A 20711-nucleotide genomic window follows, 5' to 3' on the forward strand; every position below is an offset into this window, starting at 1 on the left:
TTCGTGAAGTGTCTGACTTAAGTGCATATATCACAATAAGTGGGACTGTTAGGGGGATGATAGGCATTTCACCATGAAGCTGACACACAAAGATAAAAGCAACATAAAAATCATTTTTGTACTCAATAGTTTCTATAAAAAGTTTGAGAAAGATCCCAGGATACACGCCTCGATTCCGCAAGCATAGACTGTTATTAACCAGTGTGTCAAAAGTGGGCAAAGAATGTCATTCATTCCGACTCACTGGGTGCTGTGAGACTGCGTCAGTTGGCACCACCACGAGGCAGCTCCGTTAATAACATTCGGACATTGTCTGTTCTGGTTCAAACTGTCTTGCACTGACCCCCCGCCCTCTCTCTTCCTGCGCAGGTAGCCTTTCTTCCTGCGCGCACGCCATGTGCCCAGCCAAAGGCATATTTTAGCTGATTACTGATGACAACATTGTCACAAAGCTATTTCATAGTTCCTGTGCCATCTCCACAGCACGGTCAATATTGACACAGTGTAGCTTACCGACAGTGTAGCTGAAGCCCTTGCTGCAGCCCAGTCTTCCGGCCCAGTTCGCAATGTCACTACTGGCCTGTTTTATGGCTCCTCTTACACGACAGCTACACCAGCTTCCCACATAGTGCACTGCAATACTTTGGCACCCTCTGTGGCGAACCAGGAATTTCAGCTGCTATCAGGCAGATTGAAGCCTTCACAACTCAAGTGTGTGCACTTCGTGCCCAGCCAGTTGCTGTTCACACAGTGCCACATCCTTGCTGGTGCTCTCATGAATGTCACCTAGCTGAAGACTGACTCACTACGTGTTGGTACCATAACACATTTGGCAAGCAAGTTTCCCAGTACCACCCATTGCACAACAACCCAAACGTCAGTGGCATCTGCAAGTGAGCCTGCACTGATCCCACACTGCCCACAAACAGGTGATCACCTCAGAGAGAAGGTGTGGCTTGTTTGCTTGAAGACAAAGGGTCGAACCTATGTTTCTGTCCACATGTGCTGCTCCCTGGACATCGACCGATGACACCGTTTTGACTGTCAGTTGTCAAAAATTTGTCTCTGGCCACCTGTGTGTCTACCTGATGAAACTGGACTGGGGACTGCACTGCACCTTCAGCCAAAAAGTGACCATTGCAGAAATCACAGAACCAATCACTGGTGCCAATTTCTTAGCACAGTTTCATCCCTGATGCTGCTGGCTCTCAGCTCATCGACAAGAACATCAGTCACACAACCGTTGCGTGCCACTGTGTTGTTCAAAACTTTACGCCCTGAAGTTCGTCCATGCTCAACCATTTTCTGGCCATCCCACTCCCATCTGGAACAGCAACAGAAGTATGGTGTAGCACAGTCAATTACATCCACACCACACCTGACCCTGTGCTTTTTAGCAGACCATCAGGATGCCTCACATTGGAGTGACTTGCTGCTCCACCAACCAAATTTGAGAGATTATGCTTCATGATGGTATAATTCACCATTGAGACAGCCTCTGGTCCTCTTCTCTTCACCTTGTACTGGCGGAGGACACATCCTGGTGACTCTGCAGAAACTATTGGGTTCTTAATGCATGCACTGTCCCTGACAGATATCTGATGCCAAACCTTCATGACTTCAATGATGCCCCCAGTGGTGCTTCAGTGTTCAGTGTCCTCAGCTGCATGAAGGGATTCATGCAGATACCAGCTGCACAGTATACATCCCAATGCCCTTTGCCCTCTTTAAATTACTTTACATGACATTTAGTCTTCCAACTGTGCACAGACATGGCGGCAATTTAGCGACAGTGTGCTATGTGACCTACTTATTTTCTTCATCTATCTCAGCCAGATATTGGTGTATCTTCTTCACCATAACAACTCTGTGAACATCTCTCAGTAGAGTTCCAACAGTTAAACTGTTTCAGGGTTACCACTGATCCCTGCAGATTCATCTTTGATGTCTCTGAGATAACACTCCTGTACCATCAAATTTGTTCGGACAGCACCACTCCCCTCCATGAAAAAGAGTATTTAGGAAAAAGTTTATTTAGGAAACACTGTGCCCAAGAACTTTTCGAGAACTCTGCCAGTTTCTTGCAATACAGAACTACTACTGCCATCATCCCCCGGCACAGTCTCCATTCAAGAACAACTGATAGATACTCTGTTAGTCCGAACATTAAGGGCAACAATACCATTCCTTGGACAGACCAAACGGATGCTACCTTCACTGCTGCCAAGAACAGCCTTGCCAATGCTGCACTTTTGGTTTCACATGCACTGGCGGTGCAGCTCACACCCACACAATGCCAACTGATTGCCTATGACAGGGATCGGCTTGCAATCAGTGAGGTGATTCGTTACTTTTGCCCATCTCTGAAGGCCAGGAACTTTACGATATTTATCGATCACAAACTTATCACGTATGCCTTCCAGCAGACCGACAACCACTGTTCACTATCTTAGTTCCACAAACTGAAATATATCTCTCAGTTAAGAACAGACATTTGGCATATCTCAGGAAAGGGCAACACTGTTGCCTTTGTCTGTTATGATTTGCTGGGATCACTAGTTGCATCAATTTTCCCACACTCGCTGCAGCACAAGAGGTCGATACGGAGCTGGACTCTTTACTGCTAAGAGTCAAACTCTGGCCTCAAACTGGAAGTTGGTCTCTAATTCTGGCACAGACATACATGTGACACCCCCACTGGCAACTTGCGACCTTTCCTACTGGATTCTTTCTGGACTGCAGGCCTTTGAAAGCATTCACATCTTGTTCCACTCTGGCATTAAAAGTACTTCCAGGCTTGTTAACTATTGCTACATGTGGCTTGGAATTTTCTCAGACTGCTGCAGCTGGCCCCGCTGCTGTGTCACTTGTCAGGGTAGCATAGCTGACAAGCACATCCAAAACCCTGTTGGTGATTTCCCTAAGGATACAGCGATGTTTACCCATATTCACATTGACACTGTCAGTCCCCTCCCCATCTCTGACAAAGCAGTATCACTGAACCACCACAAACCACCCGGTCAGCAACGTTATGGTCGAGCAATGGCATCACACTTCAAAGATTGCTTCTTGGCTTCCGCACCAGTCCCAAGATGGGATCTTGACACCTCAGCAGCTGAGCTGTCCAAGGTGAGTCTCTTTGGATATCCAGAATTTCTTGAGCCCTCTGCTACAACTTCTGCCTCTAACATTCCAACCATCCTGGATGGGCACTGTTCTCATACTGCACACTCATCATCAATCTGGCTCTCGGCATGTTGCCCCACCTACATTCATTCACACATACTTAGCCACCACCATGCACATCCCAGTCCATATTGACAGGGTAAGACCTGGTCTCCAGCTTCCACATTCTGGTCCTCAACAACGTTGTTAGGTAAGGTCACCATAGCCTGAGGTTGCAATCAATGGGAACATCCAGACCAAGATGTGAACTGGCAGTACAGACCAAAAGATGGGACTGCCAGTACAGTTAGTCAAGCCTTGAGCTTGCAGTGTCGGCCACAGTATAATGTTGTTAGCCCACATAGAAATATAACATAGGACCCTAATAATAAAAGCTGTTAATTTGGCATACATTTTGTATCAACAGTATTTACATCCCACTATGTGGCCAATGGCGTACAAGTTTATGTGCCAACTACCTCTGCAGATGATAAGAGATTGAAGAAATTTATGAATAGATAAATGAAATTATTCAGATAGGTAAGGGAGATGAAAATTTAATAGTCATGGGGGACTTGAATTCAATAGTAGGATAAGAAAGAGAAGGAAACATTGTAGGTGAATATGGACCTGGGGGAAAGGAATGAAAGCGGAAGCTGCCTAATAGAATTTTACACGGAGCACCATTTAACCGTAGTTAACATTTGGTTTAAGAATTATGAAAGAAGGTTGCATATGTGGAAGAGACCTGGCTTCAGATTGATTATATAATGGTAAGATCAGAACCAGATTTTAAATTGTAAAACAATTCCAGAGGCGGATGTCCACTCTGACCACAATTTATTGATTATGAACTGTAGATTGGAACTGAAGAAACAGCAAAAAGGTAGAAATTTAAGGAGACGGGACCTCAATAAATTGAAAGAACCAGAGGTTGTAGAGACTTCCAGAGGGAGCATTAGGGAATGACTGACAAGAACAGGAGAAAGGAATACATTAGAAGAAGAATAGGTAGTTTTGAGAGATGAAATAGTGAAGGTAGCAGAGGACTAAGTAGGTAAAAATATGGGGGCTAGTAGAAATCGTTGAGTAACAGAAGAGATATTGAATGTAATTGATGAAACACGAAAATATAAAAAGCAGTAAACGAAGCAAGCGAAAGGAATACAAACATCTGAAAAATGTGATCGACAGAAAGTGCAAAATGGCTAAGCAGGAATAGCTACAGGACAAATGTAAGGATTTAGAAGCATATATCACTAGGTGAAAGATAGGTGCCACCTACATGAAAATTAAGGAGACCTTTGGAGAAAAGAGAACCACCAGCATAAATATCAAGAGTTAACATGGAAAACCAGTCCCAAGCAACGAAGGGAAAGCAGAAAGGTGGAAGGAATATACAGAGGGTCTATATAAGGGCGATGTACTTGAGGGCAATATTATGGAAATGGAAGAGGATGTAGGTGAAGATGAAATGGGAGATACGATACTGCGCAAAGAATTCGACAGAGTACAGAAAGACCTAAGGCAAAACAAGGCCCCAGGAGTAGACAACATTCCATTACAATTACCAGTCATGACAAAACCCTTCCATCTGGTGAGCAAGAGGCATGAGACAGGCGAAATACTCTCAGACTTCAAGAAGAATGTAACTACCCCAATTGCAAAGAAAGCTGGTGATGACAGGTTTGAAAATTACCGAACTATCAGTTTAATGAGTCACGTTTTCTAAATACTAACACAAATTCTTTACAGAAGAAGAATGGAAAAACTGGTAGAAACCAACCTCAGGGAAAATCTTCTCATAGAAGATAGGTTAAGGAAAGGCAAACCTAAATTTATAACATTTGTAGATTTAGAAAAAGTTTTGACAATGATGATTGGAGTACTTATTTTCAAATTCTAAAGGAGGCAGGGGTACGATAATACAAGGAGAAAAATGCTATTCACGATTTGTACAGAACCAGATGGCAGTTATAAGGGTTAAGGGGCATGAAAGGGGAGCAGTGGTTGAGAAGGGAGTGAGACAGGGTTGTAGCCTATCCCCGATGTCATTCAATCTATACATGGAGCAAGCAGTAAAACAAACAAAAGAAAGATCTGGAATAGGAATAACAGTCCTGGGACAAGAAATAAAAACATTGAGGTTTGTCAATAACACTGTAATTTTGCCAGAGCCAACAAAGGTCTTGGTAAAGCAGTTGAATGGAATGGACAGTGTCTTGGAAGGAGAGTTTAAGATGAACATCAACAAAAGCAAAATGAGGATAATGGAATGCAGTTGAATTAAATCAGGTGATGCTGAGGGAATTAGGTTACGAAATGAGACACTTAAAGTAGTAGATTTTTATTTATTTATTTATTTTACATGTCTAGTTCTGTAGGACCAAATTGAAGAGCAAATCTTCAAGGTCATGGAACATGCCAGTACATGAAATAACAATATAAAAGTAATAACAGGTAAAATGAAATGTTTATGAACCCAAAGGAAGACAAGCCATAATTTTATGTAAACACAATAAACAATATAACACAGGAATCAGCTTAATTTTTCAAGGAACTCCTCGACAGAATAGGAGGAGTGACTCGTGAGGAAACTCTTCAGTTTTGATTTGAAAGCGCATGGATTACTGCTAAGATTTTTGAATTTTTGTGGTAATTTATTTGAAATGGATGCCGCAGCCTACAGCACACCTTTCTCCACAAGAGTCAAAGAAGAGCGATCCAAATGCAGAATGGATTTCTGCCTAGTATAAACTGGGTGAAAGTTGCTAATTCTTGGTAATAAGCTGATATTGTTTACAAGAAATGACAGTAAAGAATATGTAAATTGAGAGGCCAACAACAGAATACCCAGACTAATGAACAGCAGTTGACAAGAGGTTTGCAAACTTACACCACTTATTGCATGAAATGCTCGTCTCTTAAAAAAATATCGTTTGAGACTGGGAAGAGTTACCCAAACTATAATGCCATACATCATAAGCGAATGAAAATAAGCAAAGTAGATTATTCTTTGTGTCAAACTATCACTTACTTCACATACCGTTCGAATAGTAAAAATGGCAGCAAATCCAGAATGTGAGCTTTCCACTTTACTATCTGAACACCTAGAAACCTGAATTGTTCAGTTTCGTTAATCATATGCCAATTCTATGAAATTAAAACAATGGGTTCTGTTGAATGGTGCATCAGAAACTGCAAAAATTGTGTCTTACTCTGATTTAGCATTAGTTTATCTTCTACAATTCATGAACTTATGTCATGAACTGCACTATTTGATACAGTGCCAATGTTGTGTACAAAATCCTTCACTACCGAGCTAGTGACATCAACAAACAGAAATATTTTAGAATCACCTTTATTACTAGAGGGCATATCATTTATATAAATAAGGAACAGAGCTGATCCCTGCCACCCCCCTCCCCTCCACCCGAATCACAGCCATTCTCAACACTGTGGATAATGACATTTTGCTGTCTGCTGTTGAAGTACCCCTTGGCAGGGGTAAAATACAGGGAGCGAAAGGATATTTACAATTTGTACAGAAAGGAGATGGCAGTTATAAGAGTCGAGGGACATGAAAGGGAAGCAGTGGTTGGGAAGGGAGTGAGACAAGGTTGTAGCCTCTCCCCGATGCTATTCAATCTGTATATTGAGCAATCAGTAAAGGAAACAAAAGAAAAGTTCGGAGTAGGTATTAAAATCCATGGAGAAGAAATAAAAACTTTGAGGTTTGCTGATGACATTGTAATTCTGTCAGAGACACCAAAGGACTTGGGAGAGCAGTTGAACAGAATGGACAGTGTCTTGAAAGGAGGCTACAAGGTGAACATCAACAAAAGCAAAACGAGGATAATGGAATGTAGTCGAATTAAATCGGGTGATGCTGAGGGAATTAGATTAGGAAATGAGACACTTAAAGTAGTAAAGGAGTTTTGCTATTTGGGGAGCAAAATAACTGATGATGGTCGAAGTAGAGAGGACATAAAATGTAGACTGGCAATGGCAAGGAAAGGGTTTCTGAAGAAGAGAAATTTGTTAACATCGAGTATAGATTTAAGTGTCAGGAAGGCGTTTCTGAAAGTATTTGTATGGAGTGTAGCCATGTATGGTAGTGAAACATGGACGATAAATAGTTTAGACAAGAAGGGAGTGGAAGGTTTCGAAATGTGGTCCTACAGAAGAATGCTGAAGATTAGATGGGTAGATCACATAATTAATGAGGAGGTATTGAACAGAATTGGGGAGAAGAGGAGTTTGTGGCACAACTTGACTAGAAGAAGGGATCGGTTGGTAGGATATGTTCTGAGGCATCAAGGGATCACCAATTTGGTACTGGAGGGCAGCGTGGGGGGTAAAAATCGTAGAGGGAGACCAAGAGATGAATACACTAAACAGATTCAGAAGGATGTAGACTGCAGTACGTACTGGGAGATGAAGAAGCTTGCACAGGATAGAACAGCATGGAGAGCTGCATCAAACCAGTCTCAGGACTGAAGAGCACAACAACAACAACAACAACAACAACAACAACATGTTAATTTCTGTGAAATGTGAAGAAAGCCATTAATATAATGGCGGATACTTTAGTTGTTATTGAATATGATGGTCTGTATATAACAATGTGTTGGGGACTAGGATACCACAATGCTTCCACAATGGCTGGAGTGCATTCAAGCAATAATCTGTTATCTTAAGCCTAAGACTTTGTTTGTACCCTGTGTAAAAAAGTCTCTCAATCTGTGCGGAAAGTAGGCAGTTTGTACATGTTTTACTCAGCTTCTACCCAGAGATGAATGACCCTTCTCAAAAGGTGTTCGAGTCAACGTTAAGAGACTATTACATATAGAATGGCATGCTCATTACAGAGCTTTTCATCCTTTATTTCAGTGCCTTAAAAAGATTATGGATGCCACTTAGGAACTGTCTGATTCTTCGGGAACCACAGAAACCAGAGAAGCTGCTCAGATTCTGTTGCCTATATTATATCATTCTCCCCCGCCCCTTTTTTATGCTGTATGGTCTTAGAAGACATCAATCATGTTCAGAAGTACTTGAAGATTGTTGGAGTCAGCTTTAGAATGTATTTTACAAAGATGATAAGTCTTTTTGAAAGATGAGAAATTATCTTGTTGACAAAGTACTATGACTTGTGAAGGACATATCTGACAATATGGGAAATACTCATCATAATATAAGCTTTTAATAAGTGATAAAGAAATGTTTTCAATTCTTAAATAAGCTACATAATTCTGTGTATGTATGTAAGTGTTTATTGTGCTTAACTGTACTCTATTGTAAACTTTCATGAAGCCAATTTATGAAAAACACTGAAAGGCAAATAAAAAAAAATATTCTAAAATATTCTATTCTACTTGTTAAAGTCATCTCTCATAACTACATTTGGTTATTTGCACTTCTTCATTGTTAAAGCAACAGTGTTATTTATAAAAATATGTTTTTTTTAATTTGTTTCCAATCATAAAAATGAGTTACAAAATAAAACTTCATGCTATTCTTACTCTTCCACTTGTATGAATGACTGCTTTCCCTCAAAAAATTATCTGATGTTTTTGCGGGGTTGGTGTAGGTGGGTGGGAAGTGGTTGAGAAGCTAAAATTCTGCACTGGGTGCCTGACTAGCTGTACCATTGGTGCAAAGACCGAAAACTTGCTTTCAACAGATAGCAACTGGAGTTAGTCAACTCAGACAAATATTTAGGTGTAAGTAGCAATTTGAAGGAATGTGAAATGGAATGGTTATATATGTTCAATTACAGGAAAGCGCGTGTAGCAACAGAATTGATCAAACACTAAAGACTATTGCTGAATGAGAATGGTGTGTGATATGTTGTTCTGTTGTTCTTTGTTTACTCTTTTTGTTCCCTTCCCTGTGGCCAGTGTTGTATAACAGTGTAACAATGAAAACAAGCAGCACAGCAAGTGTGAACCTACAATGCCGGTTACAACAAATGCTGTTTTACCAGAATACTCAGTAAGTGAACTGAACAACATGACTACCATCTCCACTCTCAAATGCCTCTGACTGACAGAAATTTGCCGGCTCGCAGAATCATATCATTTGTGTCAAGCAGCAAAGTCGTGATTGTGCACAACAGCCACATTTATGGTTCAAAATGCTGGAACTTTCATGTGAATGATCTACAGCTTGTACCTACCACTGGCACACTGGATGCTCGGAGTTTACTGTTGTTGTCGGACATCATTTGTACCACCACGGCTATGAGTAAATGTCAACACCACAAGGACAATGTACTTCCATGTGTTTGTAAATCAAGGGACTGACACTTGCGAGAGTTCTTAAATAGTAAGGTTATTGACAACAAATCACAGTCCGATTTTTACTGTCACCTCAAACATTACTTAGGGAAGTTGAAATACACTACCATTCACTGTTAAAAATTCTATGATTTCAAACAATAGTAACAGCATATATTCACAGTTGCACGTGGCAGATCAAATGCATCGAATTTTACAAAACGCAATGTCAGTGTGGTATCTTGAGCATGTAATATCATCACAGTTTCATCCGATGCTGGCAAATAAGCACGGAAATTCAGATCTCTTGCAGTTATGCAAATGACAAAAGTGACTACATTTTGATGCAACTAGCTGTTCCGAGAAGAACTGCCAATCAGCTAAAGTCACTACTAATCGAGGATGACGATCTGAATTGGTACTGTTCAATGAACTTGCCAACCACTGTAGTTTCAAAAACCAACAGCCAGTAACAGGATGGTTGACTTGTGAGATAATACTGTGAAACCTTCTATGATGTGTCACTGCACTATGTGGATATTTGCTTTACCTCTAGGGCTATTTGGACAGAATGTGGCCATTAAACCAGACATCAGAGCTTCTGTTGCAGAATTCATTTATGGCATTCCCCTCTGTCTTCCACTGGAGTTCTTCGAGCAATGACGTGGCTGTCCTCTATAAGAACCATCATTTCTCCTTCGACGAGTAACACTTTGTCTCTCTAAATCTCACCCATTATCAGTACCTTGGCATGCAGACACTAATGTTTTCATACATACTCGTGTTAAGCAATTTGTATCCTGATGTTATGTTATAAATAGTAAGCCCATGATTGGATTTTTGGATCGGGTTAAAAGCCTGCCTATCTGCTGCAAGAGGATGTTACTATGGACCAGAATTACAACCGTCACTTGAGGCTTTCACCAGAAGACACAGGTGAGGTCAAGATTTCACCTTCCCCTGAGCAGTTCTTCCTGCAATCTGACACTTTGTTGGCGTTACTAGAACAATCTCCAGATGTACCTAGACTGAATAGTGGTACACTACCAATACCGCTTTGTACCTGTAGCTCTACATTTGTATGGAGGAACTGGAGGGGGGAGGGGAGGGGCGGGGAGGGGGAAAACGGGGAGGGGAGAAGCTGTGTGGCAACAACTGGAAACTGAAGACAACTGCTGCATGATAACAGTGTGTGATATTTTTTACCTGTTAATCTTTGTTCACTCGATTTGTTTCCTTTAATTTGGTCAGCATATTATATTCTTCTCGTGTTGTGTATGCTTTTGAAAGAGTGCACAAATAAATTGCTTTCTTTCACCTGCATCAGTGATGTACTGTTTTTATTGTGAATAGTGTTTATGTATATTTCAGATGAAGGTTTACTGATGGAAAGGTCACAAAATGCAATCAGTCTAGCAAGGATATTGCTTGTGTGTGACACATTGTCAAACACTGGTTAAATACATTGGACCTATACCAAATACGACTAATAGGTGATATTGAATGTATACAAAGAAGTGCGGCACAAGTGGTCTGAGGTTTATTTGACCCACAGGAGAGCATTATGGGAAAAAAAGGCACCCAATGGTAAAACTAGAGAATTTTTTCCAAGACCAGCCTGCAAGTGGATTAAAAAAGAAAGGAAGGGGTGGGTGACTTTGATACACAATACTTTCCACCATACACCTTGCAGAGTGCTTGTAAATTTAGATGATGCAAGTGACTATAATCTGATAGATACAATGAGTTTGCTCACTTCTGCATTTTCAGAATTTTACTTTCCTCTACTATAATACCATGCCTGATATTCAAAAGATCCAATTATTACCAAAACTTGAACACTGATCCAAATACTGAAATTTGCTCACTAGGTTCAACATTCACATGTTAAAACTGCCATTTTACTTAAAGTGTGCTGATAAAGAAGTACCACAATATCTATGCCAGTTGCTTACCTTGTGTAAGTTCTTTGCAGCTTACACATGGATTACAAAAAACAGTTCAGCATCTAAAAATGGAATAATATATTCAATGATATAAAAATTTATGCTTCTGTGGTCAATGTCAGTATCACTGAAACCTTTCTGTGAATTCTCTGGTGCCACTTTATATACTGGCAACTCTTAAACTGTTAAAAGTATTACAATATCTAACATGTAGCCATGTTTCCTCAGGAAGTAGAATACTTTAGCTATTCCCTGTTCTCATAACATTAACTAGTCCACCCATCAAAAGGCATATCTCACTAAGCATAAATTTTGTGCAACTTCACTGACTTGAACAGACGAGGCAAGATTAGAGTGTAGAGGTAATAAGCGATTCATCAGAAATGAAAGCAAACAGTTCATGAGGAGAACTAAATTTTGATATCTATGACAACAAACAGTTACATATGTGGTTAGGTGGCTATGTTTAGCCTACAGATTTCAATGGCTGGAGTTCAATCCTAGGTTATTTTTTGTATTTATATTTACATGTCAAGTCCAATACCATCAAATTGAGGAGCAAATCTCCAAAGTCATGGAACATGTCAGTACATGAAATTGCAACATAAAAGTAATAACAGATAAAAATAAACCATTTATGAAACTGAAAAAAGTCAATCCATAAGTCTAAGTAAATGCAATCAACAATACAACAAGAATCAGATTAATTTTTTACAGAACTCCGCCACAGAATAGAAAGAGTGACCCATGAAGAAACTCTTCAGTTTCGATTTGAAAGTGTGTGGATTACTGTTAAGATTTTTGAATTAGAGTGCTAGTTTATTGAAAATGGATGCAGCAGTATACTGCACACCTTTCTGCACAAGAGTTAAGGAAGTCCGATCCAAATGAAGGTTGAATTTCTGCTGAGTATTAACTGAGTGAAAGCTGCTTATTCTTGGGAATAAGTAAAATTGTTAACAAGAAATGACAGTAAGGAATATATATATTGAGAGGCCGATGTCAAAATACACACTCTCATGAACAGGGGTAGACAAGAGGTTCATGAACTTACACCACTTATTGCCCAAACCGCCTGTTTCTGAGCCAAAAATATCCTTTGAGAATAGGAAGAGTTACCCCAAAATATAATACCATACGACATAAGTGAATGAAAATCAGCAAAGTAGACTAATTTTCATGTCAAACAATCACTCACTTCAGATACTGTTCGAATAGTCAAAATGGTAGCATTATGTCTTTGAACAAAATCCTGAATGTGGGCTTTCCACGACAGTTTACTATCTATATTAACACCTAGAAATTTGAACTGTTCAGTTTCACTAATCATACGCCCATTCTGTGAAATTAAAATGTCAGGTTTTGTTGAATTGTGTATTATAAACTGTAAAAACTGAGTCTTACTGTGATTTAGAATTAGTTTTATTTTCTACAAGCCATGAACTTTGGTCATGAACTGCACTATGTGACACAGAGCCAATGTTGTACACAACATTTCTTACTACCAAGATAGTGTCATCAGCAAACAGAAGTATTTTAGAGTTACCCGTAATACTAGAGGGCATATCATTTATATAAATAAGGAACATGAGTGGCACCAACACCGATCCCTGGGGCAGCCCCAGGATATTTTTTTTTTTTTTTCCTGTGTGTGTAATTTATCACTCCTTTACCTTGAGGCAATGACTTTTGTATGTGAAAACTGCTAAATAGTGTTGTGGTCCAAATGCCATGTCAAACTGTAGGCCTCCCTAAAACTAGCAGGTTAAGTTAGAGATCAGAACAATGCAGGAGCATGCCACTTCCAACAGGACATGACTAGTAAGGTACTGTGGTGTTAAAAATCAGCTTTCACAATGATGACAGCTTTACCTCTCCTTAAAACAGCAGCAAAAGTACTAAAATTCATCCTCAGATCCAGTAATTATAGTGTTACTCACCTAAGTAGGGAATTGAGTTTAAGATTACGTGATGCGACATCTACATTCCAACCAGATGCTGTCAAAGCTGCGAGAGACTCTTCTTCATTTTCTGCAGTTGAGGGAGAAACACTGTAGCTTCTTCCATCAGTTTTTATTGCCTACAACCAAGTAAAAGTTAGCTGTGAATATAGACAGTGATGAACAGTATGGTATAAATAGAGGGGGTGAAACTAGTTCATTATACAGCACAGCTGTAGACTGATTGAAGCAACATACACAATGAAAAGATGGAAGAAACACTTCAAATTAAGACAGGCAAATGAGTGCACAGTCAATGTGACCTCATGAGTCATTAACGGCATGCTTTCAGGTGATCCGGTTGGCTAAGTTGTCAATTCCATTCTTCTGGATGATATTTCGACTGCCGACCCTGTCATCTCGATGCTGAGATCTGTATCATTATGCCTGTACTGTGAGTATTGTAGATGTCATGTCATCATTTACTGTCAAGAATGAGATTTTCACTCTGCAGAGGAGTGTGCACTGATATGAAACTTCCTGGCAGATTAAAACTGTGTGCCGGACCGAGACTCGAACTCAGGAATGAGTTCGAGTCTCGGTCCGGCACACGGTTTGAATCTGTCAGGAAGCTTCATTTACTGTCAAGTTTGACTACCGATGCCCACTACACCCCAGAGTGGTCATTTGTTGTTCAGAACCCACACTGTTATTTGTGAAACACACATTCTCTTGGTGATTTCAAATGGTGACAGATGAGATGATTGGTGAGATCTTATTAAGATGACTACTAGATCATGAGCCTTGCTTAAACTGAAACATCTGTCTTATTCCGACATCTTTGCTTCAACAGTCTCCTCCATAGTACTTTGGTCAGGTATGTCAATGATGTTCTTTGCAGCTCCCCTCAACTGTTCTAACCATTAGCCACCTGCAAGGTAGGCCACATTCATATGGAATGCAGTTCATATCTGCATTTTGAAGACCTGAAGTATCTTTAACATTAGAATGACTTTTTTATCTTTGCCGTGTTTCTATATGATTCTACTAACCTTCCTGGACACTGAGCCAGCACAAGACAATAATGATTATTGTCTCCCTACAAGCCACGTCTCCCACCCCCCTCCTCCCGCCCACCATACACACTCTTTTCAGGTACTGCTGATTCACACTATAGCATTAACTGAATTTGTCAATCTCAATACCCATTCCTTTGGAATATTATGTGTAGATGATGCAATTGTTTGGTGAGGCTTTGTTCACCTCACCTCACCTCACACAATTCGAAGTCTATGGACTGGAGACTTTAGCTTGGAATCTGGTACTCAATTTTTTAAGGTGATGTTGGCCATCTTCTTTATCAAAGCTGGAAAATGCTAAGAGAATGCATGTCTTACATCATCACAGTTTGGCCTCAAATACACAAAGAGCGGCAAATGAAAATCAGAGGGCTTAGCAGGCACTCTATTATAAACAGCTGTATGACACCAGAAATACTTCTCAGTCTGGTTAGAGTCCATACAGTCTTCTCAATATTGTGTAGAACAGCGAGAAACAACAACAGCTGAACAATCAAAAGCTTATCATTAGAGTGTTAAATTATACATTAACATATATGAAGTCTTCACGGGTTGACAGCCGAGTAGCATCGTCGTCTCGTAGCAACGTTTCGATGGAATGCGTCTCCATCACCTTCAGGCCTTCCATCGAAACGTTGCTACGAGACGATGATGCTACTCGGCTGACAACCTGTGAAGACTTCATTTATGAAATTCACCAAGAAAGCCTGCACTCGCATATACACAATAACAGTTCCACACGCATATCACTGCTCTTTACGATGCGAGTACAGTCATATAAGTCATTAATCATTTTGTCCGGTTATGAGGTACATATTTCAGAACTAATTCAAAAAGAAATTTCTCAAGGCCATACCCAAATAAAACAGGAACTATGAACAAAAAGAGAGAGTGCAGAAAAAGGACTGAAGCCTTATTGAAACTGTGGACTGACCCAAAAAATTGTGGTAAACAAAAATTATCTTAAAGTATTTTTTATTCTTAGCAAAACAAAACAATTATTAGTACTACAAGTACTGGAAAGTTTAAAAATGGAAAGTTGTCTTAACTTGACAAACCAATTTTAGCTGAATAAGAAAGTAGGAAGGTGGCTAAATTACTATAAACAGCACAGTCAACATCTTATCAGTTCCGGCATAACAACAAGCGCCAGCACGAAGATTAGGAATGTAACCACAGAGAAGGCTGTGAGACAACGTCAGCCAGTAGTACGCTTACTAGGACCGCACCACAACAGGAGCAGCCTCTATCTGAAGAGAATATAAGCGGCACTCCTGCCAGCCTCAGTCAGATAATAGGAGACGTGCACTAGCAAAAGCACTAGCAGACGTGGACTAGAAGCCATGCACTAGAAGAGAAGCACTAGAATGGCTGTTATCAGTGATCCATATGAACTTGCGTGAATCACTTGTATGGGCATTGTGTGTAGCGAGGCACATTGATCATATGCGTGTCACCATTTGCTTGTCACCCAAAGTTAAATATTATCGATCTCCTTTATTGTAATAAAAACCACTAATGTGATTTGCTTGAACTGTTGCATAGCTATCTCAGAGAGCGGCATCCTTTAGGGCCCTATAAAAAGATAAGTGGGCAGGACACCACATTGGCGACGAGTTATACGACGAACCCAGTGCCTGGCAGCCATGGAATTTTCGTTTATGTTTTGTTGGCACCATAATTCTCTCTTATCTTTACTTTGCAGGGCCATTTCACTGTTTAATACTCTATTATCGTTTTTGCTAATCAGTGTTTTCAGGTGGGTGTGATTTTTTTTTTTTTTTTTTTTGTTCCCCTCCCCCTTGCCTTGTCTGTTTCTTGCATTTGTCTCTTCCAAAATGCCCACCCCGCCTATCCTGCCCCCTGCCTCAAGCACCACAGCTGCAAGCATTAGATGCAAAGCAACTTACACTGATGTTTCAGTTCCAGATGCAGCAGATATCTATATTATTCAACATGGTGCAGGAGCTACTGGCCAACTCTGCGTGCACAATGCAACAAGCACCACTTACTATAGCTGCTATACCATCTTTTTGACAGTTTCGTGAACGAGAAGAGGAATGGCTTGAGTAACAACAATAATTTAAAGCACACATCCTCACTCACAACGTACCAGGTACTGTGAAAAGCCATTATTTCTTATCCACGGTAGGAAGTGCAGTGTTCCGTTTAACTCAGAAGTTATTTCCTATCGCCACTCGAGTGAACTTACTTATGAACATGTGGTACAGTTGCTAACTAGCTATTATGACCAACAAGTCAATGTCGTAGCAGCTAGGAATCAATTCATTAATTGCAAAAATGATCGGAACAAACTTATCGTGAGTGGGTAACAAATTTGCAAGGTATGACAAGGAAATACAAATTCAAATGTGCCTGTGCTGCTTTACATTCAGATGTTACGTTGCATGATGCAATTGTGTACAATATCCCTGATGTCAAATTCAGAGAACAGATTTTGAAACCGTCTGATCCATCATTTCAGCAGGCAGTGCAAATTCAGTTGCCCTGTCAGCCGATAAATCTGGGCAGCCAGCTGTTTGTCGGGTTTAGTCCCTTGTTTCAGCCCAATCTGTGGTGGAAACAGCTTGTGCTAGCCACGCCAAGTAAACAACCCTCCATGGCACAAAAGCAGTCACTAAACACGTGGCTACACAGGCAAACAGAATTAAGCCTTGAAACCTCCTGGCAGGTTAAAACTGTGTGCCGGACCGAGACTCAAACTCGGGACCTTTGCCTTTCGCGGGCAAGTGCTCTACCATCTGAGCTACCCAAGCACGACTCACATCCCGTTCTCACAGTTTCATATCAGCGCACACTCTGCTGCAGATTGAAAACCTCATTCTCGAAACATCCCCTAGGCTGTGGCTACGCCATATCTCCTCAGTATCCTTTCCTTTCTTACACAAGTGCTAGTTCTGAAAGTTTCACAGGAGAGCTTCTGTAAAGTTTGGAAGGTAGTAGACGAGGTACTGGGAGAAGAAAAGCTGTGAGGATTGGTCATGAGTTGTGCTTGGGTACCTCAGATGGTAGTGCACTTGCACATGAAAGGCAAAGGTCCCGAGTTCGAGTCTCGATCTGGCACACAGTTTTAATCTGCCAGGAAGTTTCATATCGGTGCACACACTTCTGCAGAGTGAAAATCTCATTCTGAAAACATCCCCCAAGGCTGTGGCTAAGCCATGTCTCCGCAGTATCCTTTCTTTCCTGCAAGGTTCGCAGGAGAGCTTCTGTAAAGTTTGGAAGGTAGGAGACGAGGTAGTGGCAAAAGAAAAGCTGTGAGGACGGGTCGTGAGCCTCGCGGGATTAGCCGAGTGGTCTAGGACACTGCAGCCATGGACTCTGTGGCTGGTCCCGGCAGAGGTTCAAGTCCTCCCTCGGGCATGGGTGCGTGTGTTTGTCTTTAGGATAATTTAGGATAATTAGTGTGTAAGCTTAGGGACTGATGACCTTAGCAGTTAAGTCCCGTAAGATTTCACACACATTTGAACATTTTGAACGGGGCATGAGCCGTGCTTGGGTAGCTCAGATAGTAGACCCCTCCTCACAAGCTCGGTGTCACACTTGTGGAAGGAAAGGACACGTCCAATCTCTATGTTTGCAATGGAACAAACATAAGAATTAGGCCTGCTCACAAGAATCTAGTAACAAGTCCCATGTCGTTAATGCAGTATATACAAAGCCTGCAACGGTAGTTAATGGCCAAGTCCATAGGTTTTGCTCCCCATAACTCCAGGCCATATTTGCCTCTCTGTTGGCTTTAAGTCTACAGTCAGTTCACAAACTGTGACTGATTCTTATCCATTGCCATGCCCAGAGGACCTCGTGGACAGATTGGGCACTGGATGATCCTTATCAATAATTGATTTGCGTGAGCTATATCTTCAACATACTGCTCGATGAAGAATCTCAAAAAGGATGTGTAGTGAATACTCATTTGGGCTTGTTTAAATATGAGGGTTGGAACTTTACTTGGTAACTATTTATTTACAGCTCGTACAAAATAGATACGCGTTTCAAAGTTTTACTGAGCTTCAAAGTAGTCACCAGCATTGTGTATAACCCGTTGCCAGCGATGTGGAAGTCGTAGGATACTCTTAGCAGTGTCAGTTGTGTTGACAGTTCGAGCAGTGCGGTCTATTGTCCGACGAATTTGTAGCAGTTCTGAAGCGAATGCCGTGAAGTGTTTCGTTCAGCTTAGAAATCAAGTTGAACTCACAAGGGCTTAAGTGAGGTGAGTGCAGTAGGTGGTCTAGCACCCAACAGCCCCATCAGTCAAACAAATCAGTAACAGTAGACTGTACGTGCTTGAGCATTGTCCTGCAAAATGATGGTCAGGTCCTGCAGAAAGTGTCAACACTTCTGTCTCTATGCTGTTCATTTTTGGAACACAACCTACGACCAGCTTAGAGACAGAAATGATGACTGTTACTGATTTGTTTGACTGATGGGGTTGCTAAGTGCTATACCACCTATTGCACTCCCCTGACTTAAGCCCTCGTGAGTTCAACTCGATTTCTAAACTGAAGGAAACACTTGATGGCATTCACTTCGGAACTGCTACAAATTCATTGGACAACAGACCGCGCTGCTCGAACTGTCAACACAACTGGAAATGGTGAGTGTATCCTATGACTTCTACATCGCTGGAAATGGGTCATACACAATGCTGGTGACTACTTTGAAGGCCAGTAAAATATTGAAACACGTATCTATTGTGTACAAGTGGTAAATAACTTGTTGCCTCTATTAAAGTTCCAACCCTCATATTTGTGTCTGCCTTTAGGCAGTGCTTCTGCACCTGCTATTTTCCAAAGGTATTTGGAACAGCTGACTGCACAAGTGCCAAACGGTTCAAACTATTTGGACAATATTATCGTTGCAGGTTGTACACCTGAATAACGTATTTCAAATTTGCGTGCTTTGTTTCATGTTTTGTCTGATGCAGGACTAAAGTGTAGACTGAACAAGTGTGATTTTTTTAAAACATGAGTTGCCGGGTCTTGGTCATGTCAAACAGTCAAGGTGTACATCCTCTTCAGTTACATTTGTTAGCCATAAGATGATTTGCCAGTTCCTCACAATGTCACAGAATTGCAGTCTGTCTTAGGGAAAATGAACTATTATATTCAGTTCATACTTTATGCTGCACAAATCGCAGCTCCATTGCATCACTTGCGTTGAAAGAATGTTCCCTTTGTTTAGACAGCTGAGTGCCAAGTAGCTTTTCAAAAACTTAAAGATGCATTACTCAGCGATCAATGCTCAGTTCACTTTCATCCTTATCAACCAGCTGTATTGCAAGTTGACGCTTCCTCTAAGGGAATCACCACAGTGCTTTCGCACAGAATTGGTGATAATGACAGGCCTTTTGCTTTCACATCTGAAGTGTTGTCCAAAGTTTAGTGTAACTATTCGCAAATTGAGAAAGAGGCTCGGGCTATTGTGTATGGTGTCACCAAATTCCACCACTATTTGTATGGCGGAAAATTCTACTTAGTACTGGAGTCCTTGTTTCATCTGACAACATCTTTTCCTCTACAAACTGCCCAAAAATTGCAAAGATGGGCTTTGTTGTTGTCTCAATACCAGTACAAGATAGTGTATAGTCCGACAGCTCAAATGGTGTTGCAGACACACTTTCCTGTCTTCCAATTGGCTCTGACACTTACTCTGACACTTCTGCTGTATCTTGTTGTCACATCGATGCTCAGGACTCTGAATTGTTTCAATCTTTTCCGCTGAACTGTAGGAAAATAGCACAGGCCACGGAAGCTGATTCAGATTTGATCATTTTGCTAAAATACATTTGTACATCTTGGCCTTGTTCCTTGCATAGCATAAAGAACTCTGTAGTCGCCAATACTTTGCCCATAGGCATAGCCTCGCTGTACTGACAGGTGTGATTCTTGTACAAAATGACAGAGGGCAGTCAGGTGTGTTGATCTCTAAAGCTTCGTAAAACAAATTGGTGCAGTTACTTCACCAACAATGGGGGTTGTTCTTACGAAACAGTTAGTGTGTCGACACTGTACTTCGCAGAGTATGGATGCCCAAATAGAACAGATGACGTCACAATGTCACACATATGTGGAAAATCAGTCCACTCTGCCACAAACATTCTCTGCTTGGCCTAAGTTGCAATCACCATTGAAATGTGCGCACAGGGACTTTGCGGGACCTTTTTGGAACACTCATTGGTTGATTGTGGTAGACTCTTATAGCAAGTTTCCTTTTGCTGTGCCAATGAACTTAACAGCATCATATAGCATGGTTCAGCCTTTGTCCTCTATTTTTTGC

The 20711-nt window shown here is 40.9% G+C and overlaps 1 protein-coding gene across 3 annotated transcripts in view; it reads right to left on the reverse strand.

Moving 5' to 3' along the window:
* Window positions 1-20711, reverse strand: part of LOC126253587 (activated CDC42 kinase 1) — a 566545-nt gene that overhangs the window by 62447 nt on the left and 483387 nt on the right. For all 3 annotated transcript variants that reach the window (XM_049955017.1, XM_049955019.1, XM_049955018.1), the window contains exon 14: window positions 13333-13472. In XM_049955017.1, the coding sequence (XP_049810974.1) occupies window positions 13333-13472 (140 nt within the window). The remainder of the gene's footprint in view (window positions 1-13332; window positions 13473-20711) is intronic.

The sequence above is a fragment of the Schistocerca nitens genome, chromosome 4 (assembly GCF_023898315.1).
Source record: "Schistocerca nitens isolate TAMUIC-IGC-003100 chromosome 4, iqSchNite1.1, whole genome shotgun sequence".
Lineage (NCBI taxonomy): Eukaryota > Metazoa > Arthropoda > Insecta > Orthoptera > Acrididae > Schistocerca > Schistocerca nitens.